Source organism: Lissotriton helveticus, chromosome 3_1, assembly GCF_964261635.1.
Source record: "Lissotriton helveticus chromosome 3_1, aLisHel1.1, whole genome shotgun sequence".
Classification (NCBI taxonomy): Eukaryota; Metazoa; Chordata; class Amphibia; order Caudata; family Salamandridae; genus Lissotriton; species Lissotriton helveticus.
This window is the reverse complement of record NC_136061.1, coordinates 1,184,492,230-1,184,513,152: the sequence shown is the minus strand read 5'-3', so window position 1 is coordinate 1,184,513,152 and position 20,923 is coordinate 1,184,492,230. Positions and strand designations below refer to the sequence as shown.

At 42.7% G+C, this 20,923-nt stretch overlaps 1 protein-coding gene across 1 annotated transcript in view; it reads right to left on the bottom strand.

Moving 5' to 3' along the window:
- LOC144824222 (uncharacterized) overlaps window positions 1–20,923 on the bottom strand; it is a 652,050-nt gene that overhangs the window by 316,996 nt on the left and 314,131 nt on the right. The window contains exons 15-16 of the mRNA XM_078683370.1: window positions 16,850–17,012; window positions 8,498–8,606 (exon numbers count right to left, since the gene is read on the bottom strand). Of these exons, the coding sequence (XP_078539496.1) occupies window positions 8,498–8,606; window positions 16,850–17,012 (272 nt within the window). The remainder of the gene's footprint in view (window positions 1–8,497; window positions 8,607–16,849; window positions 17,013–20,923) is intronic.

The window sequence follows — 20,923 nt, the reverse complement described above, 5'->3', positions numbered from 1 at the left end:
ATAGCCTCAATATTTAAAAAATCGATATTACTTAGCTTAAAATCAATATTCTTGACAATCATATTCCTGCTAACGATATTTCGATGTCACAATATTTTTGACTCAATATATGTGCAAGTTGATATTTACAACTCAATATTTTTTCTCATCACCTTATGGAGGAATACGGCATTTCTAGGGTTAATGGAATCGGTAGGGCGAAGGGTGGTTATGGGTTTTAGGGTTAAGGAAGGAGTAAAGGAATGGCATAATAAGATGATTTTACAGTTCAGGTATGAGTAGCCAACTGGGGTAGTTTGTGTTTTTTAGAGTTCAAGTTTGGCATTGGTAAGGGTAGTGAGTGATTTTTAGGGTTCAGAGGTGGGTAGGAGTAAAGAGTAGTAAGGCTTTTTTTACATTTAAGGAAAGGGTAGAGATACAAGGTTACCTAAAACGTCTGAAACGAAAAACAGACATTTGAGGTGTGCAGATTAAGAGTGGCGATGTTGTTGTTGGCTCCTCCATATAAAGAATGTCTCTCCACCTAACACTTGGGAACTACCTAGAGTTTCCTGATTTCTTTTGGTATAATTCTTTTAGCACCCCAAGCTTAAACCTGAAAAGTTATTGTCTTGGCTTATACTGTGTGCTTCCTTATGCCTGGACAATGCTATGGGGATCTCCAGTAAGAGTAAAACACATATGTCAATGGTCTCTTTAATTCATTTAAGGTTGACTTGAATGGTAATTTACCAATCCAAAGCTGTAATACCGTGCCTGGAAGGGTAAATGGCTTTTGTAATTTTTCAGCTCAGAAAGGATCGCTTCTCTGCCTTTTGGGTACGATCAGGGGGATTATTTGTTCTTCTCAAATTTGTAGCACTACTATCAGAACTGCAACTCCAACTTTGAAGCAGTGTAAATGTGCATTGTATATGCAAATGCATGCAAATTAACCAGACAAGGCCTACTAACCTCTAAAGGAAGGAGGGGAAGGGCACCAGCGTTCGGTTGTCTGGTGTGTGTTTGCTCAATAGAAGTGCAAAATAGAAACTCAGAGACTTATAGCTACCTTACGGCACAACATATAGTTAGTTGAGATAACTATAATTGGTGAATTTGTGTGTCTTTTAAGTTTAAAATGTTACATTGTTACTGAACAATTCACCTAATTATAATGTTACTTTCACATTTATTTTTTTCAGGAATTTTGTTTTTTCAACTTAAAGTAATATTTTATTACCATACGTAAAACCAAACCCCTGCTGCACACAGTGGTGGGAGGGGTTGGCTGCAGACAGCCAACCCCAAATTGCTAGGTTGGCCGCACAGCCTGGCCTGCGGCCAGGACCTGTGGCCAACACAGACAGTCAACCCCATGCTGCACACAGGCTTCAGCCGTTGGCCACAGGCCCAACCCTCCTGATAGCAACCAACCCCACACAGAGAACAGACTTTGTCAGGCAAAGTATTGAGTTGGGGTCTGTGAGACCCCATGCTCTGGGGTCTAAACATATATATTAAGAGGAGGGAGGCATTTTGCCCTCCATGAGCCTTAATTGGCCGAAGAGACCCTATCCCATCACCTTTGGCCAAAATCTAAGGGTAGGGAGATCTGCAGCCTCCCTTCCCAAGCCTTAATAGGCTCCGGGGACCACATCCCACAGGGCCAAATAGAATTAAAAAGGGTAGGAGATCACAAAGCTCCCCTACTGAGCCTCCATAGGCCTTCATAGGCCAAAGGCACCCATATTTATGTACCTTTATTTTTCAAAAACTTCTGAACGGATTTATACCAGATCAAAAAAAGCGCAATCTGTGGACTTAGATCTAATTTTTTGCCACATTTGGTGTAATTCCGTTCAGCATTCTCTCCATTAGCACTGCCTAAAGAAGTCTATAGAAAATGCATTGTGCTTTTGCATTTTGGGACGCCCTCTTTGTTGTTGGCCCCCACTTAACGGATCACCACGAACATTTCCAGGAAAGAACTGAAGCAAATTAGCTTTTTGCGTGGACGTTTTATGAAGATTCGTCAAACAATGCCAAAGTTATTAGCAATCCAAAAAATGCCTATTGAAAAGCAAACCTAACTATAACTACCCAGTGGTGACACTGAACAATGCATCCTATCAATGCACAAAGAATATTCAGTGTTCCTTAGACGTTACTAACAACAGGGTTGCCAAATGATTTACTTTCAACTAACCTACACACTTTCATCTTTAAACATATTGACATGTACACACAGACATATCCATTTACCCTTCTACTCTTCCTTGCTAAGATAGAGCTCTCAGGCTGTTTGTTATTTTTCGACCTAATGTTATCTTTGTAATTAGAGGCTACGAATTTCCCTTCATTGAATTATTTATTGCAGCTGGCTAGTTACAGTATTCCTTCTATCTTCCAGAGTGTTCATGCTCCTAAAGTAACTTTCAGTTTGGGACAATCAAGGTCAGATTTTTGGGCGCACAATGGTGGCTTCGGTAATTTGTAATTCCCCTACACTGTTCCTTTATAAAGTCAATGGCTTGCAGCACAATGGAGTCTGCTGCTGAAACTAGCTATACAAATGAATGTTAAAAAACGGAAATAGAGCTCATAAAATGTGAAAAAGGATCAGTTTATACAATTCTCAGTATCAATCATAGGGGCTTATTAGGAGAGTGGGCGGACTTTGTCTGCCAGCCATCCCGACGAGAAGAGGGACCGCCTGCCATAAGGGTAGGGGTCCCGTGGGGGCAATTAGGATGCGCCCGCCACAGTGGCGGGCGCATCCTGCATATTTAACATTGCGGCTGGTGGTGCTGAAAGCACAGCCGGCCGCAATGCTAAAAATGCATGTCGTGCATTCCAATGCACAACATGACAGGCACCGCATGGTGCCTGCCACGTTGTCTATTGAAATGCAGGGGGTGCCATAGGTTCCCCCCATGTGCACTCCCCACCCAACAGGCCCCCGCAAGCAATTCACACATGCCTTTCCGTGGCAGCAATGCCGCCACGGAAAGGCATGTTTCCGCCCCCATAGTAATATGGCTGGCGGTATCTAACAGACACCGCCACCATATTAAACTCTTTTCCGCCTGGTCGACTTGTTGACCGGGCGGAAAAGCGGGGGACGGTCTTTCCGTCCACCGCGTTCCCCCCTGCCATAGTAATATGCGCGGGGAAATGGGTCATTAGGATCTCGGGCGGATCGCATGGAAGTGGCGATCCGCCCGAGATCCTAATGACCCTCATTGTGTCTTTGGAACAAACAGAATTTAAGCTTCTTTTTCTAAAGTTGCAAGACACAGAGTTTAGCAAGAGTTTTGGTAATAAATTCCCCAAAAATTTTTGTGGTCTTGCCACAGAAAGACTATTTCATACTCCGCTCTGGTTTAAAATGTAGGACGCTCTAGAAGGGGGAAATTCAGCTTTTCTTTAATCACAGTGACTGCCATTTTAGTTTCCCAGCCAAATTGGAGGGAATTGATTTGTGAGGGTTTTATTGGTGTTGAAGTCCATTCGTGAATTAAGTGTGATGTGGTAAACATTCTTGGATCGAGAGACAAAGAGGATGAGCATATACAGCACTTCTTTCTGGGGCTCAGGGCAAAATGTACTTTTGGTAGGCCAGAGAGAAGTGAATTATCATAATCCAATCTGCAAAGAACAAGATGTTGCACTGGTGTCTATAAGTCTTGTTCTTGGATAAACTGGCAGTTACCCCAAAGCTGCCTAAGATTACAGTGTGTGCTCCTATCGTTAGCAGAGACTTGTCCTTAAAGGTTATTTATTTATTTTTTAGAGGTTTTATATAGCGCTGGCTGGACCAAGAGGATCAGAGCGCTTTACATGAGAATAAGGATAGTAAAGGCAAACAACAATAATTTGACTGTGTGGATTATCAAAACAGGTGAACAGAAGTGAAAACAGCTAGAGTTAACACATATCAAATAGACAAATGAGTGGAGCAGGGGACATGACAATATATAGCATGGATAGGGGAGTTCAAAATAATATATAAAGATGTGAGACAGGAGAATGATGCTAATAAGCGGTACAAACAGAACGTAAGCAGCCCGGAGTAACAACAGGATTAATAGAAGAGAAACAGTTTGAGCTAACACATATTGGATAAGCAGATAATTAGAGCAGTTCAAGAAGCAGTAGTAAAGTAGGGGAGGAACGGAGTAGTAACGGTGGGCGGGTAAAATTAGGGCGTAAGTTAAGATCCCCAATATTTGTTGAGGAGGTGAATTTTGAGTTCTTTTTTAAAGCTGATGTAGGAAGGGTTACATCGTAGGTCTTTGGGAAGGGCATTCCAGATTTTTGGGGCATTTCCTGAGAGGGAGCGGAATTGTGTGGATTTCTTTTTGTGCACGGGTGGGACTAGGAGGAGGGTGTTGGTGCTTCTCATTGGTTGTGCGCTGCCCGCTTTGCAGAGTTTGTTGGCGTGGTACAGCGGTGTGTTTTGATGGAGGGCTTTGTGTGTTATACATGCAGTTTTGTAGGAGGATCTGCCTTCGATGGGAGTTTTGAGGGCTGAGGAGATGTGGTTGAAATGTTTGCCATCGGTAATGAGCCTGGCTGCAAGGTTGAGAACAGATTTGAGAGGAGCAAGGTGGACCTTGGGGATTCCGGAGAGAATGACATTGCCATAATCAATTTGCGTGAGGACCAGCGATTGAACAACTCATTTAAAGTCGTCAGTTGGGATAAAGGGTTTAATTTTCTTAAGATGACGGAGAGGGGTGAGGGCTCCCTTAGCCGAGTTTTTGGTGTGGGCATTGAGAGTTAGGCTCTTGTCAATGTAGATATCAAGAGATTTAACGGAGTTGGACAGGGTGATTGAATAGTTGAGGGCGTTCAGGTCGTAAATCCAGGATTGGATGGGGAGAGCGTTCTTTTTTGGGGAGAAAAGCATGATTTCTGTTTTTTTAGGGTTGAGTTTAAGATGATTTGATTGGAACCAGGATTAAAACTTGGAGAGGATATTATTAAGATGAATGATATCCGAGAAGGTTTTTATCTTATAGTTGAGTTGGGTATCATCAGCATAGAGGCGGTATTTGATTCTGGCTTGTTTTAGAATGAGAGTGAGGGGTTCCATAAAGAGATCGAAGAGAGAGGGAGAGAGAATGGATCCCTGAGGGACTCATAGGGAGAGTGGAGTGGGGTTAGACAGGCAGTCATGAATTTTGATTTGCTCTGTTCGGTGCTGGAGGTAGGAGACGAACCATTTATGGACTGTATCATTGAGGCCGAAGCGACGCTGAGCACATTAAGTAGGGCAAGGTGGTTGACTGTGTCAAACGCTGTGGAGACATCGAGGAGGATAAGTAGGCAGGACTCGCTATTGTCAAGGGAGTGGTATATGTTGTCAACAATGTTTAGCATGGCAGTTTCGGTGCTGCAGCTTTTTCCGAAGCCTGATTGTAGGGGGTCTAGTAGGTTGAAGTTTTCAATGTGTTTGTCTAATTGGAGCAGGACACATTTTTCAAGGGCTATGGAAAGTAGGGGGAGGTTAGAGATAGGGCAGAGGTTGTTCAGGTCATTGGGGTCGGCATTTGGGTATTTGATGATGGGGTGATTTGACCAAGTTGGAGGGAGAAAGGGACAAACCCCTTGGCCAGGGCAAGGAGGTGTTGATGATTTTAGTCCAGAATGGGGTAATGATGTGCTTGAGGTCTTCGACAAGTTTGGAAGGGACGGGGTCTTTCGTATGAGATGATGGTTTTAGTTTAGCAATTATTTTGGAAACTTCGAGTTCAGTTACAGGGTGGAAAGTGTGCCAGGAGGCATTGTTTTTGAGTTGGGGGTCGGGGTGTTGGATTCAAAAGGTGCCACAGTGGGAAAGTGGGACGAATGGTTAAGGGGAGGTGTGGTAGTAGGTAGGTATGGGGGGAAGTTAGGCAGAGGTGGCAAAGTGGGTGAGTGAGAGGTGGGATCAGGGGATGTGAGGACTGTGGAATGAATGTTAGAGGTGATGTCAAGAGAGTGTTGGAAGTTGGTTGGGATCTGGGATGAAAAGGAAGGTTTGGTCAATTTGGGCGATTTATTCCCAGAAGAAGTGGGCAATTTCTTCACATCTAGCAATAGAGACAATCAGCTTTGGAGGAGCGGAGGAAGTTTGGTTACAAATGATGTTGAACAATTCTTTGGGTCTGTTTTTGGCCCAATCAAGTTGAGTACGGAAGAAGGAAGCCTTTTTGTTAAAGATATGTTTTTGCATGTGGATCTAGATAGTCTGAGGCATGCCAGATGTGAGGGCGAAGGATGTCTTTCCATTAATCTTAGTGAGGGTCTTTCGCTGTTGAGCTCTGTATTATACCACAATTTAGATGGGATATTCCTTTGATTTTTTTAGTTTGGGCGGGCCAGTAAGGCTAGTGACTGATTTATTAAAGTGTTCAGTGAGTGCATTTGCTTTTTGGGGGAGAGGAGTGAGGAAAAGCCGGGCTTGGAGTTTAGACTCCAAATCTCCATAGGGTGTAAGCTTTAGATTTCTGATCCATTTCCTAGGTTTAATGATTTTAGTGGGTGTTGCGTGGCCCATGGTATGGTGAACAGTATGAGGCGGTGGTCGGACCAGTCTATGGGGATGTTATTGGACAGGGAGGCCAAATCTGGGATCATCAGTATCATTCCAGTGGAGGTTAAGTTCTCCAAGGAAGTGGTTATTGGAACTGGAAATTGAGGATTGAGTTAGAAGGTCAGATCAACGAAGGGAAGAGGATCTCCAGGTGGGTGGTAGATATTTTGTAGACAAATAGAGTGGGAACCTTGCAATTTTAGTTCAGCTACAAGGTATTCAAAGGTTGTATGGTCGGAGTTTTTGACAAGGGAGAGCTGAAGTTCATTTTTGAAGATTATGGCTAAACCACCCCCTATTCTGATGGGTCTGTCTTTTTTGAGGATAGAGTATCCGGGAAGGGAGAGTACGTTGATTATGCTCGTTAAATGGTCATTAAGCCAGGTTTCAATGAGGAAAGCGAAGTCAATGGATTCGCTAGGGATAGTTTCAGCGATTTTAGTAACATGTCCGACAGCGGATCGACAGTTAACGAGGATGCAGGCGAGAGGTTTGGTGATACTTTTGGGGGGTGGGCAGGAGTGGATAGTGGAGCATTGAGGTGGGGGTCTAGGGGAGACGGGTGAAGAGGGGGCTCTATTCATCCTTAGGATAGCGGGGATATTAGAGTAGGCGAGAGGTTTGGTGATAATTTTGGGGGGTGGGTAGGAGTGTATCGTGGTGCGTTGAAGTGGGGGCCTGGGGGAGATGGGTGAGGAGGGGGTTTTATTTATCACTTGGATAATGAGGATGTTAGAGTAGGGGAGGAGGGTTGTTCATTACTGAACTAGGATGGTATGAGTTGCAGAGTTCAGGGAGGTCAGACGGGAAGGGATTTTTCGAGGTGTGTCGAGGCCTATGGGCATTTTTCCTGTAATTGTAATTTGTGTTTTTTATTTTAACCAGAGTTTGGGGGGTTAGCACTATTGAGGTGGACATTGGTGTTTGGGGAATTGAAAACTTCTCTAAGTCGAGAGAGTTCACACATCAATGCAGAGAGATCGCGTTCTAAGTTGCAAAGGGTCTGGGTGATTAAAGTGAGGGGGAACTCAGTTGGGGAGGAGGAGGGGGACTGGGAATGTTCAGTGTTAATTGCAAAAGGAGGTCTTTGGTGAGGGGGTGAGGGAGGAGAGTGGGAGGGGTAGAGGGTGAGATACAGCTGTTGCACGAGATGGGAGGCCTGATTGGGGACAGGTGATTTGAAATTTCGGGGTATGTGTTTAGAGGAGTTAGAAGGGCGTGAGGGATGTGGAGAACGTCAGCAGGGGGCATGATGGGAGGCGTGCTGGGGGATCGGTGAGTTAAGATCTCAAAAGATGTGGTGAGAGAAGTTAATTGGGCGAGAGGAGTGTTGAGGACATCAACAACAGGGGTAAGTGGTGGTCTGTGGTAAGGGGAATGAGATAACAGTTTAGGAGAGAGAGGAAAGGTTAATTCTACTATTGAGAATGAAACCCAGGAATTTGGTGTTATTAACGATTGTTGGTTTACAGTCCAGAAGAGTGCAGGATTCAATCCACGACAGGTATGCTGTATTTTTGGGAGGGAGATTAACAGAAACCCTGTTTTTGACAGGTTGAGATTTAAGTAATGATTACACATCTATCTTTGGACATTATCCAGGGTCATTCACAGAAGTATCATTGTGTGATGTCAATAATCACGTTTTATGTGTGTGCTGAAGACTCTTTCAAGGTGTTTTAATTTGTCAGGCCTTCAGTGCGGTGGAAATAAAACTGAAGAATTTGCATGAATGAAAAGCACATTGAAGTTACTACCTCAATTAAGTCACATTGATTCTACAGTTGCAGGAATTGTGCTAAACGCATGGCACAGAAAGGCTAACACCTATTAGGTGAATGCCACACAGTGTGTTTGAAAGGTTTCCAAACTGTCCCTGTCTGTTACCCTGACTGTCTTACTCCTTTCTACATACCAGCCCGTTGTTGCACCTACCTGCAGTAGTAGCCAGATGGACAAGGTATACATTCACTCTTGTCCTTCAAGCCAATCTTTTCTTTGGGAGTGAATGTTCCATCTGGACAAGTTATGGGGAACAGGGCTCCTAATAAGAAGTTAAGAAAGAATTAAAAATGTAAAAAGGCATACGATTGCACTCTATATCTTTCTCTCGTACACACACACACACATTACATTGTACAACACACTTGCAATGATTTCTATGTGGAAATGCGATCATTTTGTTTTTCACTCATGCACACACTTCTCTCATATGCACAAATATACACATACACAATTGTTTTTCACAACCTTTTGCTCCTAGGCAAAAAAAGAGACATCTCTCTAAAGTGACTATACATGCATCGGTTATTTAAAAAAAAAGCTTTAACTTATTCAGATTCTTTGCATTCATTCTTACACAGAATTTTCATGCAGCACACACATACACGTCTCTGACAATATCACATATGTGCTTCTCTTCCTTTTACATGCTCATAGTCTTCATTAAAGACATTCACATTGTTTTTTATTTACACAAACATGATTTCACAAATAATCTTATGTACATACAATTACTCTTCTACACATACACTCCACACATGCGCTGATCCTCCTAGGCTTCTCTTCTGAGTATGATATGGTTGACTATACCATTCTGCTGAGCAGGATGCTCTAGTTACTTCCAACTCTGAGACATCTCTTGGATAGATTTGCTCGTTTCTTATCAATAGAGGTGTTATGATGCCCAATAGAGGCCATCTTACTCTGGCAATACGTGTCACAGCAGAAAGGCAAAAGGAAAACTTATTGGAATGCAGGAGGTGCAGTTGTAGAAGAATGCATTTTGTGGGGGCAAATGGTGGTGGAGCTATTGGGTGTGATGATATGAGACTTTTGACGTTTTGAGGTTTAAATTCCTTAAGGATAAAAAGAGTAGCAGTGAAATCTCAGCAGCCATTTTTTGATATAAAAAGCTGAAGGCCTTATTGATGAAAACTGTTGCAATGCTGCGTAAAAACAGCGGTGCAACAGTTTTCACTGTGCCCTCCTTGCAACATGATTGATGCGTCATATTTACTATATGATGTAATATGTCACAAGGAATGACAGATAAGTCAGTATTACTGACCTATCTGTCAGTACAAAACTGACGCATTGCTGAAGTTGTGTCTGAAGCGTGACACCTCCAGCACTGCTGTGGGTTCAGTGAATGAATGAATTAATACATTTTATTGTGTCAATTAATAAAAATTGTTACAAAAGAGATCAAGCAAAGTGTCTCCACCACTCACTTTCTTCAATCTGGTTGATGCATAATTAATTAATCTAATATTCATGACCAAAACATAAAGAGATACATCTAAAAAGAGCAGCACTTAGAAGGTGTAAAACAGATAAAATCGGTCTAAATCATATGTTAAACCTGACAACTGGTTCTAGTCCATGACTGAGGCTTTGCCTAAGAGTTCTTTCACCTTCTGTGCAAATTTCGCTAATCTGGCCAGTTCCATTGGGATCTCCAAGTTGAAAAGAAGTTTCATGGCACCTGTGCAAGTACGTGTTCCATATTTTAAAAACAGAGGTTTCAGTAAAGTGCGAAGTGCATGGATCAAACAATGAGATGTGCAAACCAGTTGAACCATAGATTCCTCATACTGATCACACAGTCTGCAAGTAGAAACCGCCTCTAAAGTTTTCCAGAGCGTGTTGATATAGTTTATAGGCGTTACCATAAGTCTCACTGAAAAGATTCGCTTTAAGATTGTGTTGTTTAGGGCGGCGTTGCGGTATGGCTGGCTTAGTTGATGTTGATAGGATCTTGCTAGTGTCCTAATATTACTGCTGGAGAACTCCAGTTCCTTCATGTCATCTTCCTTGGCTAGTAGTCTGACTTGTTTTTTTAGAATAGTTTTTAAAGTGCCGGTGGTTCAGTCTTACGCCTGCTGTGAGGCAGGCGTAAGATATTGAAGCAATGGCGTACTAGAAGACGTGCACTGAAATCTCATAGATTTCAATGTGCCATTTCTACGAGGTTTTTTGTGGAAGAACGCCCACCATGCATACATTATACCTGGCGCAAGAATAATGTGGCGCAGTGGTTTACAAAGTGACACATCTGCCTAGATGTGACACTTTGTAAGTAGGGTGCAACATGGTGCATTTTTTACACCGCCGGTGCGTCACAAAAAGTGATGCACAGGTGGCGCAAAAGTGTTGCAAGGCCTCATAAATAAGGACATGAGTGCACCTTTGCTGTTTTTTTATCTGACTTCCTTGTGAGCAATGGGGCTGTGGTTAGCATCGACGTAGTTCTGAGAGATGGCAATATCCACAAGACGTTTAAACTCTTTGCATCAGATGGTGAGAAAAGCAAACTCTTACCAACCAACTCTGGTAGGGCCTACACCTTGCCATTTATGAAAAGACGGATTTGTGTTCTTGGAAAAGATTGACTTCTAGCTGAACCTCGGGAAGCCCCAGATCTAGGTTCAGGGTGTATTGAGCGTGCACACACAAACATGCAATGGTGTATATTTTTCAAAACAACAACCAAAAGTGGGATTTTGTTTTGGAAAATGAAAAACAAAACAATGCCCACCTCGCCATGGGAGTTTTCTCCCATGGTGAGGGGGTATTTTGCAGTTTTTCCCGCCCCTTACCTCCAGACAGACAGCAAAAACTGTTTGCCCACTCTAAAGCAGGTGGGCAGAGACAAAAGTGCACCAAAGGCACATAAGGTGGCCAAAGGCAAGCCCATCTGCACCTGCCCCAGCTCAAACTGCACTCAGCACCAGCCCCCCTGCCGGTGTCACCTCCCATCCATGAGGTTTTACTCCCTACTTGCAGGAAGAGTTATTCAATCTTGACAGGTAGGAAATGCCCTGGCCCCATCCTACATCCCTTAGAGTACTTGACTGATATACCCTTTCTGTTCTGTCAACTAGCACTAACTGAGGATAAAATCCATGTGCTTAACTCTCTATCTCCCTCCAATATCCATTTTTCTAAAGTCCAGACTCACTATCGCTGCACATTAATCAACGCAATGTCGCTTATTAAGAATGCAGTGGAGTTTGCAGATTTTCTAGATGCGCACTTGGTCAAGATGGCTTTTGTCACTAAGACATAGGCAGACTTGACCTTCGGTCCTGATTTCATCATTGCAACACCTCCTGGACACTCTATTTTTAAGCTTGACCACATTGGAAAAAATGAGTGGTTGATTACCACAATCATTTTAAAGCGTGCTTTTTGCTGCTTCGGTAATTCCTGACTGTGAAGTGCTCTCCTTCAAAATTGAAATGACTAATCATTATACCATGAAATGGGTCCTTATTTATTGTCCACCTGATTGAAGGTCTACTTTTATCCACAATTTTGGACAATTACTGGGGATTAATGCCAACTAGTCAGATTTCACCATTATGGGTGATATTGAGTCAGTCCATCTCTTTGATTCCTCGAATAGCTTAGGTCTAACAAAATGAGTAAAAGGACCCACTCACTCAGCAGAACATCTATTAGATGGGATTTTCTCAGATAATCTCCATCTTTCCTTTTCAACTCCTATTCCTCTTGCCTGGTCCGATCATCGAGTGGTTATGTTTCATCTAAAGATGTAACAATAAATCCGAGCAGCTGCCATCGATCTTCTCGGATGACATGCCATCCATGGCACAAAATATACTCTGATACATTAAATACACTTCTAGCCCCATCCTTACCTGAGGCAAGTATGGATCTCAATACTGCCGCTAACAATTATCATCTGTGGATTAACCCCACTCTTAATCTTCTTGCTCCAGCGAAAGTATATCATAACCACAGAACTTCCCCTTCAGAACCTTGGACTGACGAAAAATTTAGACTCCAAAAACAAGCCTGTTGTAGACGGGAAAGGAAATGGCGCATCAACTATGACCCTATAGACAAAGATGCCTACAAATAAGCCATTTCGGCACATAAGGAGATGATTGTGAAAGCAAAATTCAGCTATTTTACAGGAAAAATCCAAGCCTCTTTAAACTCCTCAAAGGAACTTTTTAATGTGGTAAAACAACTAAAACAACTAACCAAGGTTCCAAAAGCTAAAAACAACTCCACCAAACAGGCTTTCTGTAATTCCTTATCCTCTTATTTCAAGAACAAGGTTGAGTCTATCTACAATCTGCTCTCTTCTAATTACTCACCTGATCTTCCCTCCGAAGTGACGGTCTCTTTGGCCACTCAGGATTCAAATGCAACCACCTCATCATTGTATTCGCCCCGGCTAGACAATATCACAGACTCTCTTTCTAGCGTGCTTGAAGGAATTGACACATCAGACAAGGCCATTCTGACCTTCTTTTCATCCTTATCTATGGCATCTGTTTAGTCTTTACTCCATTAGGTCAAGTCAAGCTCTCCTTTTGATCCCTGTCCCCACAGAATCCTGCACCTTGTACCCAATTATCATATCCAAACACCACACAGATATCTTTAATTTTATGTTTGAGACCAGTATTATTCAAAAGAGTTGAAAAGAGCCTCCATCCTTCCTCTTTCAATAAAATCCACCTTGGATGCAAGCGATCCTAATAGCTACCACCCGATCTTTTGGATTCCTTTTCCAACAAAGTTTCTAGAGAAGGTCATTAACACAGAGCTCCCCACTTTTATGAGCATCAGTGGACTTCTGGATAAGTTTCAATCTGTTTTCCAAGGACTTTCTCGGCTTCACTGGCTTCCTATTAAAAACACATAGACTTCAAAGCCCTCTGCATTGCCCTCAAGGCACTACATGATGTGGGACCCAAGTATCTTAAACAAAGGTTCCAATGGTACACCCCCAGTAGAACACTCAGATCTTCTGGAGCACATAATCTGTTAGTATCCAGATTTAACAGATCTAACTGAGGTGGCAGGAGCTTTAGAACCTGCACTGCTAAGCTCTGGAACTTGATGCCCCCAGATCTTAAGAGAAAAACAGATCTGCTCTCTTTCCACAAAGCGTTCAAAACCTGGCTTTTCAATATTTAAACCTCTAGTCTTCTGCTTGGATTTGTTGATCAGTCTCCCAGAGCTTTAGCACCTAGACACCCTTGGGTCGTAGTGTGCTCTAAAAATAAAATTTTTATTTCATTTCAGAGCTAAGCTTCCATTAGCCCTTACTCTGTTGTGCTGTTCGAGGTTCATGTTAGTGGTAGAGACGTCATAATGAGAGGAGCTGGCCTAACGGCTAGGGCGCTTGACCTCGACCTGGGGATCTGCGTTCGAGTCTCGGTAACGACAGCCAAAAAACCTCCTGTGATTCGGGGCAAATCACTGAGGCCCACATGCATCATTGTTACATTTTGCACTTCCTAATTTGCGAAAAATAAGGAATCGCAAATTAAGAAGTGCAAAATGCTATGCATCATTATTTTCGGTATTCATTTGGGATTCGGTAAAAATCGCAATTTTTACCGAATCCCAAATGAATACCGAATTCTTAAGTAAATTTTCGCAATTCCCATTGATTCCTATGGGCCAAAAGGCCCATAGGAGTCAATGGGAAGGCATCAGCAAATTGCGAGTGGCACTTAGAAAATTTCATGGGTGCAGGGGGGGGTCCAAAGGACCCCCCCATGCACCCCTGAAATGTATTTTTCGCATCATGTGACATGTGTGTGTGAAACATGAATGTTGAAAAAAAAACATTTTCACCATTTTAAACACTTTTTCCAAATTTACCGAGTGGTTCAACCACTCGGTAAATTTGGCACCCTAATTGCGAATTTCCACTTGTAAAAGTAATGATGCATTGCTTTTAAGAAATCGCACATATGCGACTTCTTAAAAGCACCCGCAATTTTAGAACTCGCAACAATGTTACGAATTCTAAAATTGCTTCATGCATCCCAAAAAGCACTTTTGCATTCGCAAACGGCCGATTTTAAGGAATCGCACCGTTTGCGACTACAAAAATGCTTGATGCATGTGGGCCTTAATCTCCCCGTGCCTAAAATGAATGCGTGTCCTCATGTAACGTAACTGGTGCTATGTAAAGCCCTCTGATACCCGATTCAGTTCGGGTCTAGTTCGCGCTATATAAAAGTCTGTAAAAAAAAAAAAAAAAAAATGAAAGATCACTGACTTTAAATGAGGCAGGCTGATCGTCGGTTTGGCAGCGCAGGTATTCCATCGTAGTTGCAACAGAATTACCCTCTCCGCCAAACTCTAAATCGGGGCGTAAGTTCCCAAGCACCGCAATCTGGACTGAATGCGCATTAAGAAGAGAATTCAAGAATCTGGAAGAGTTACTTTTTCTTCAACCAAGCTGATTTGGAAGGTGAAAGCGAGTAAAAAATATTCTGTTCATAATAGAGATTTGTGGTGAACAAATATGACTGCGACTGACAATATCCATTTGCTCAGAAGCGATTCTTATGATCATCCCACTCTGTGACAGTCTTTGATTTCTACATGCTCCCACTTGCTATATTACTTGACTATCTTCATGTACAAGACGAGATGCAAATAAACATATGCATAGAGAGCAGAATGGAAAAGAATACTAGCATTGTGTCATGTCTATATTATGTCCATCGTTGGATGAAGGATGGCTATCTTTGTTTGAAAAGATCAACGGCTGATGCCCTAATCATAGTAGGGGACAGTTCAGAGTGACTGCTGTCAATGGTCATCTAACTGCGGCACGCCTCCCTGCAGCTCAAAAACCTGAGGGACACCTCCTAATTAGGCCTAAGCTTCAATTTACGAATTAAGGCATTGGTCAACGCAATACATTTCCAACTCTTGCTCCTTTGTAAAACCCTGCTGTTCTTCAAAACCACCGACTAGAGCTCAAGCATGCTTTTGTCATGGACTGTTAGAATATTGCAATGTGGTTTATTCTGCCCTCCCGTAGAAAATCATTGCCAACTAACAAAGCATGCAAAATTTAGCAGCCAGCGTATGCCTCAACTACGGAAGCAGAACAATATCAAACCAGCCTTGAAACTTTTGCAGTGGTCCTAGATATTTTCATAAGCTGACACATCACTATCACCCTGCTAGAAATATGTCATCCTTGTTAAATTACCTGGTCTAACAATGCATATTTTGGGGGATAATACATTGAAAAGGTGCTTGCAAGCCCAGGGTTCAAAGTAATAAATAACTTCAGCACTTGCCTATTTGGGGAAGCTATTCCCTGTAGTTCAGGAGACACTTGAAAACTGAACTTTACAAATGGGCTTTCCTGCAGCCGCCATGGCAGGGGGCATAGCTACTATCGGGTGCAATGCACTGGGGCCAGAAGTGGGAGAGGGCTCAGTTTGCCCTGCACCAGAGGATTTGTTTTCAGAGGCTGCTTGTTCTTATTGTTTTTTTCACAGTGCATGCCAGGTGCTTGGCTGTGTTTACTTTTCAGGGGGAGGGGCACAGAGGGAGTAGAGCATTAGGAAACAATAAAGAGTGAGGAAAGGGATTAAATAAAAGGATAGGGTGAAAGAATGGGCAGGAGGTCAAGAAAAGGTGACAGAATGGGAGAAGAAAATGAGGTTGAAAGAGAAAGGAGATATGGATATTAAAAGAAGGTAAGCGAAAAGAAAGAGATTGGAACCAGAAATAAGGAGAGAAGGGAAGAAGATGAGGATGATGAGTGAGTGAGGCAGAAGGGGGGAGAGAGAGACTGATAAATGAGATAGAAAAGAGAGTATTAAATAGATGAAGGCGATGAGAGGAGAGCAGGGGGGGGGGAGGCGAGAAGGAACGACGAGTGGAATGAGGGACTTGGAGAACTGTAAATTACATTAGTGCAGAAGTTGCAGTGACACTGGTGTCCAGGGGTTTGATGGGTGCACTGCACCTCATCTAGAGCAGTATATTAATACTAGCTGTGGGTCGGGTTACATTTGGTGCACTAAAGTCCATGAGCCTCATGTCACGGTACTGCTTTATGAGGATGATCAAGGAAGGCTGGAAGTAAATTCCTCTTGTGCGTCCAGGAGGACTCTGGTGGCTTTTCTGGATGGTGAACCTCATTTTGTTTTGATTTTCTCCCTCTCTACAATGCTTTGAAGTGGCATTGGCAAGGTGTACTGCTACTCTAAAATCTTTAATAAATACAAATGGCACAGGGCTCAAAATGCAATTGCTATATTTACATAAAATGAAGTTGTGCATTTTTAATTAGTTGTAATGTGACTGTGCTTTTATGGATACGGTCTTATCCGAATAAAGTAATTTTAAACTTTGAACTTTTACATAAAATGCATTCATTCATTGAAACTCGCATAAACATCACCTCATGCATGGACCTCTGTTTCTGTATCGTTCTCAAACACAAATCTGACAGTCAGACAGGGAGATTTTATTACATACCAGCAGGACAGTAGGAAAAAGCAGGACATCTTTCTGCTTCTCCAGGCACCTGGCAGTAAAACCCTGGCTGACATGGAATACAAGACTCAGCGCCACTGGTCGGCTGGTACTGCCCAATGGGACACGGAACAGGGTAAGCTGAACCAGAGCTGCAGAAGTGTCCCTGTAATGGAGAGAAGAAAAAGAATAGTAGTCTAGGTCAGAAAAATTGTAATTCTGGACTGCACGAAATGGCCTCTTCTAAGTGGCCATATGCTCATTTTATTTACTGGCCAAGTATGATTTAGTTTCTATAATAATGGGCTCTCATAAAAAAAAAAGTGTATTTTATTCCTTTTTCTCTCATTCTCTTTATCTTTCTTTCTTCCTTCCTTTCTTTCTTCCTTCCTTCCGTTCTTTCTTTCTTCGTTTCTTTCTCTTTCTTTCTTTAAGAACTTTAAGAAATGCTACATGTTAGGCCTGGCATCCTTGGTGTGGTTTCCCCCTAGCATTTTGCCTTCAAACCTCCTTTTTTTGCTGACTTCCTTTTTGCTGGCCTTCGGATTCTGCACACTTTACCACTGCTAACCAGTGCTAAAGTACTTGTACTCTCTCCTTAATAACATGATGGATTGGGTTATATCCAATCCAAAATTACTTGTAAGTCCCTTTTGAAGTAGTACAACATGTGCTCATGGCCTCTATATAAAAATGCTAGTATCGGGCCTGCAGCACTGATTGTGCCAAACACGCGGTTAGCACTTTAAACATGTCCCAGGGAGTGCTGTTGCAGAGCCTGTGTATGCCTCTTTAAAATGCCATTCCTACATGGCAAAAGAAAGCTGTTGCCTAACCAAAACCTTTCTTTTTAATACATATGACTCAACCCTAGAGTAGGCCCTTGACAGCCCAGAGGGCAGGGTGCGATATATTTAAAAGTAGGACATGCACTTTTAAGTTTTACATGCCCTGGTAGTGAAAAACATTGGAATTACCTTATAACATTTTGTAAGCGTGAATCCAGATAGGAATAGGCAAACCTTTCATGTTTGGTGTCTCTGGAATTGCAATTTAAGAACCTAACTAATGGTGAAGTCAGACTTTAAAGTACAGTTCTGACAATGCCACTTTTAGAAAGTTGGTGTTTTCTTGCCTTAGTCATTTGGTGCCTGCAACCTATCTCTGGGTCTCTGGGTCACAGTTTGGCTTTGTGTGTTCCTCCTAGATGTTCACATACAACCAGAAGCTTAAGTGTGACTGGATAAGCCATCACTGACAGGATAGAATGAAGGAGCTGGGCCCAACCCCACTTAGAATTGAATAGGCTGTGTCCAGTCTCCACACAAAAAGCGGCAAACCCCTTGTAGTTAGGCTGGAGCCAGGGCGAGGAAGTCAGGGCGCCTGTGCACTTCAAAGAAAAGGCTCTAGAAGCGTCTCCTCACTCACTTCAAATGCACAGCTGTGTATAAATACCAGACCTCAGCCGTCAACTCTTCAGTAACTGTCTGGACCTGTCGAGACTGTGCTAGGAAGAAGGACTGCTGTGCTCCTACAAGGATTGCCACACTGCTGAACTGCTGCTCGGAAGTAACTGCTGCCCTGCTATGCTGACCTAGTGCCTGCTGCCCTCTTCACTGGGTGAGAAGGACTAGACTGCATCTCTAGAACCAGGAGTGACTCCAAGGGCTAGGTGGCTGGCTTCCTGATCTGAAGCCTCAGGATCACACCAGGATTTCAACAACCTTGCATCTGTACCTGGACTCTGCCATCTCTGAGTCTAACCTGGCAAGTGGTGACACCCCATTCTGGACCATTGTAAGTGGGCTTAAAGTACTCTGCCATCTTCTGTGGATCCAGGAGAACCAACGCATCTCCACTGCTGCGCAGTGCAAACCACAGCGTAACTTAGGCAGTGTCTCTGCTGTGTGGATTAAACCTGTAGGAAAGACCTACATTGCATCACAGCTCTTTGGAACCACAGCATCATTTAAACTGTGCGACATGTCCTTCAGTAGGCTCTCGCATCCTTTGTTGACAGCAGCCTGGAATACGATGTGTGACTCCGCATCGCAGCTCCGCAGCTCTTCAGAACCGATGCATTGCCCCAACTGCGTGCTGCATCCTGGATGCTGGACTTCCCATTGGAAGCCCTGCTGATGGAATCCTCAACGATGAAACAGGACAGGACAGGACACCTTCAAAGCGGATCCTCGCAATGTTCCACAAACCAGGATTTAGGGTACTTGTTCAGCAGGCCTAACTGGGTCCCTAAAGCTGGCTGCATTTCCTTTGTGGGCAGCCTGAACTTGTGACTTTGCCCCTATCTGGCACAGTTGGCGCTTTGTGCTTTTAGGTGCTATTTTTACTCAAATATTTAAAATGTAATATCTCTGGTTCTACTGACTGGATTTTTGTCCTTTTGTTCTTGTTTTATTTGTTAAAGAAATTTCTACTTTTCAAACTTTGTGTGGGATCCTTTTTGCGTAGTGTTTTCACTTTATTACTGTTTGAAATGTTGCCCAAATACTTTACACATTGCCTCTAAGTAAAGCCTGATTGCTCTCTGCCAAGCTACCAGAGGGTTGAGCACAGGTTAATTTAGGGTTGGTTAGTGCCTCACCCGGACAAGGACTGTGGTGCTGCTTCACCAGGACTCACACCCCAATCAATCAGCAATCCAATTTCTCAAATTGGTGATCAGCAGGGAGGATGGGACTTGTATTTGTGCTGTGACATACAGTGATTAGGTGTACACTTCCATTCCACGTCTGAGACCACTTCAAGTTCTAAATTCTCCCTGAATGGCTTTTTTGGATTTTTCTAAAAATCTCTCTCTGGGTGTTGTGCCTGAATCCACTTCTACAAGTATGGAGTTTAAGCTGGCTAACATGGAGTCCTACATTGTGGCCCAGCTCAAGGAGTTCTGTAAGGAGAGGGGACGTCCTGCAAAAAGCTCCACCGGAAAGGTGGAGTTGCAAAAGGCACTGAGGGCCTGGGCAGAAGTCCACTAGTCACTGGCTACATTAACCGTGAAGATTGTAAAAAGGCTTTCAGCATACCTTCGAGAAAGTGGCAAGGATCTCTTATAGAGAAGCACTACAGTTCAGGTATGAATTTTGATAGGTCATCACACAATTATTGGTAAGAACCTTTGCAGCAGCATTGCAAGTGTCACTGCGTTCCATGTTTTCCAAACGTCTGGTGTTATGTTTTCACCATTATCCAAGATGCTCAGTGACAGCACTCTTTTCACATATATCTGTCACTACACCTTGCATTGAATGTTTAAAGCCTGTGGTGTTGTACTGAACTGACTTCCTAGAAAAGAGGTCTGATATATCAAAGAGTTTCTCTTATTTTCTGTCGGGGGGTAAATGTGATGGTACATATTGGGAAAGATTCTTATGAAACCAGTCATTTTATTTATCATGTAAAGAATCAAACGTAGCCAAAATATCACATATGATTTTGTTTCTTTACATCTTATAAAATATTTTTATAAGACTTAAAACATGCTTCTAAACCCTGCTTCTGTAGACCAAAGACCACAAAACTAAAAAAAAGCAAAAGGAAGAAGAAACAATATTTTAGTGACATCCCTAAACAACAAAAACAAACAGAATAATACTATCCCAGTTTTTCTTGCTGCTTCCTTGTATAACAAAGTTACAATGTATTGGCCCCTTCAGAAAGAAAGAAAAATGACTCTATAACTCACCTTCTGCTTTCTTTGAATGGCATTTAGTTTGTGGTTGCGAAGGTGTTTTTTCAGTGTTCATATGTTTACACTGGTGAGGGCTATTTTCCTTTCGGTGGGGTTTTATCAGTTACTATAGGATTAAACCTAAACAGGATAGCCTAATCATAAAACAAGGACCTACCATCACATAAATAATATGTGGGCCTCGGAGTCACTGTTACATAGGGCTTTCGGACAATAGGGTCAGTGAGAATGAACATTTCATCATATAAAACTATTTAAAGGGGACAAGCTTAAAGTCTTATTTCAAGTGCCAGCATGAATAATCTATTAGTTTTAAAGTTGCAAGATATGTCAGAAAGGGGCCCTTTCCATAGTAATGGTGTTGTGTGCAT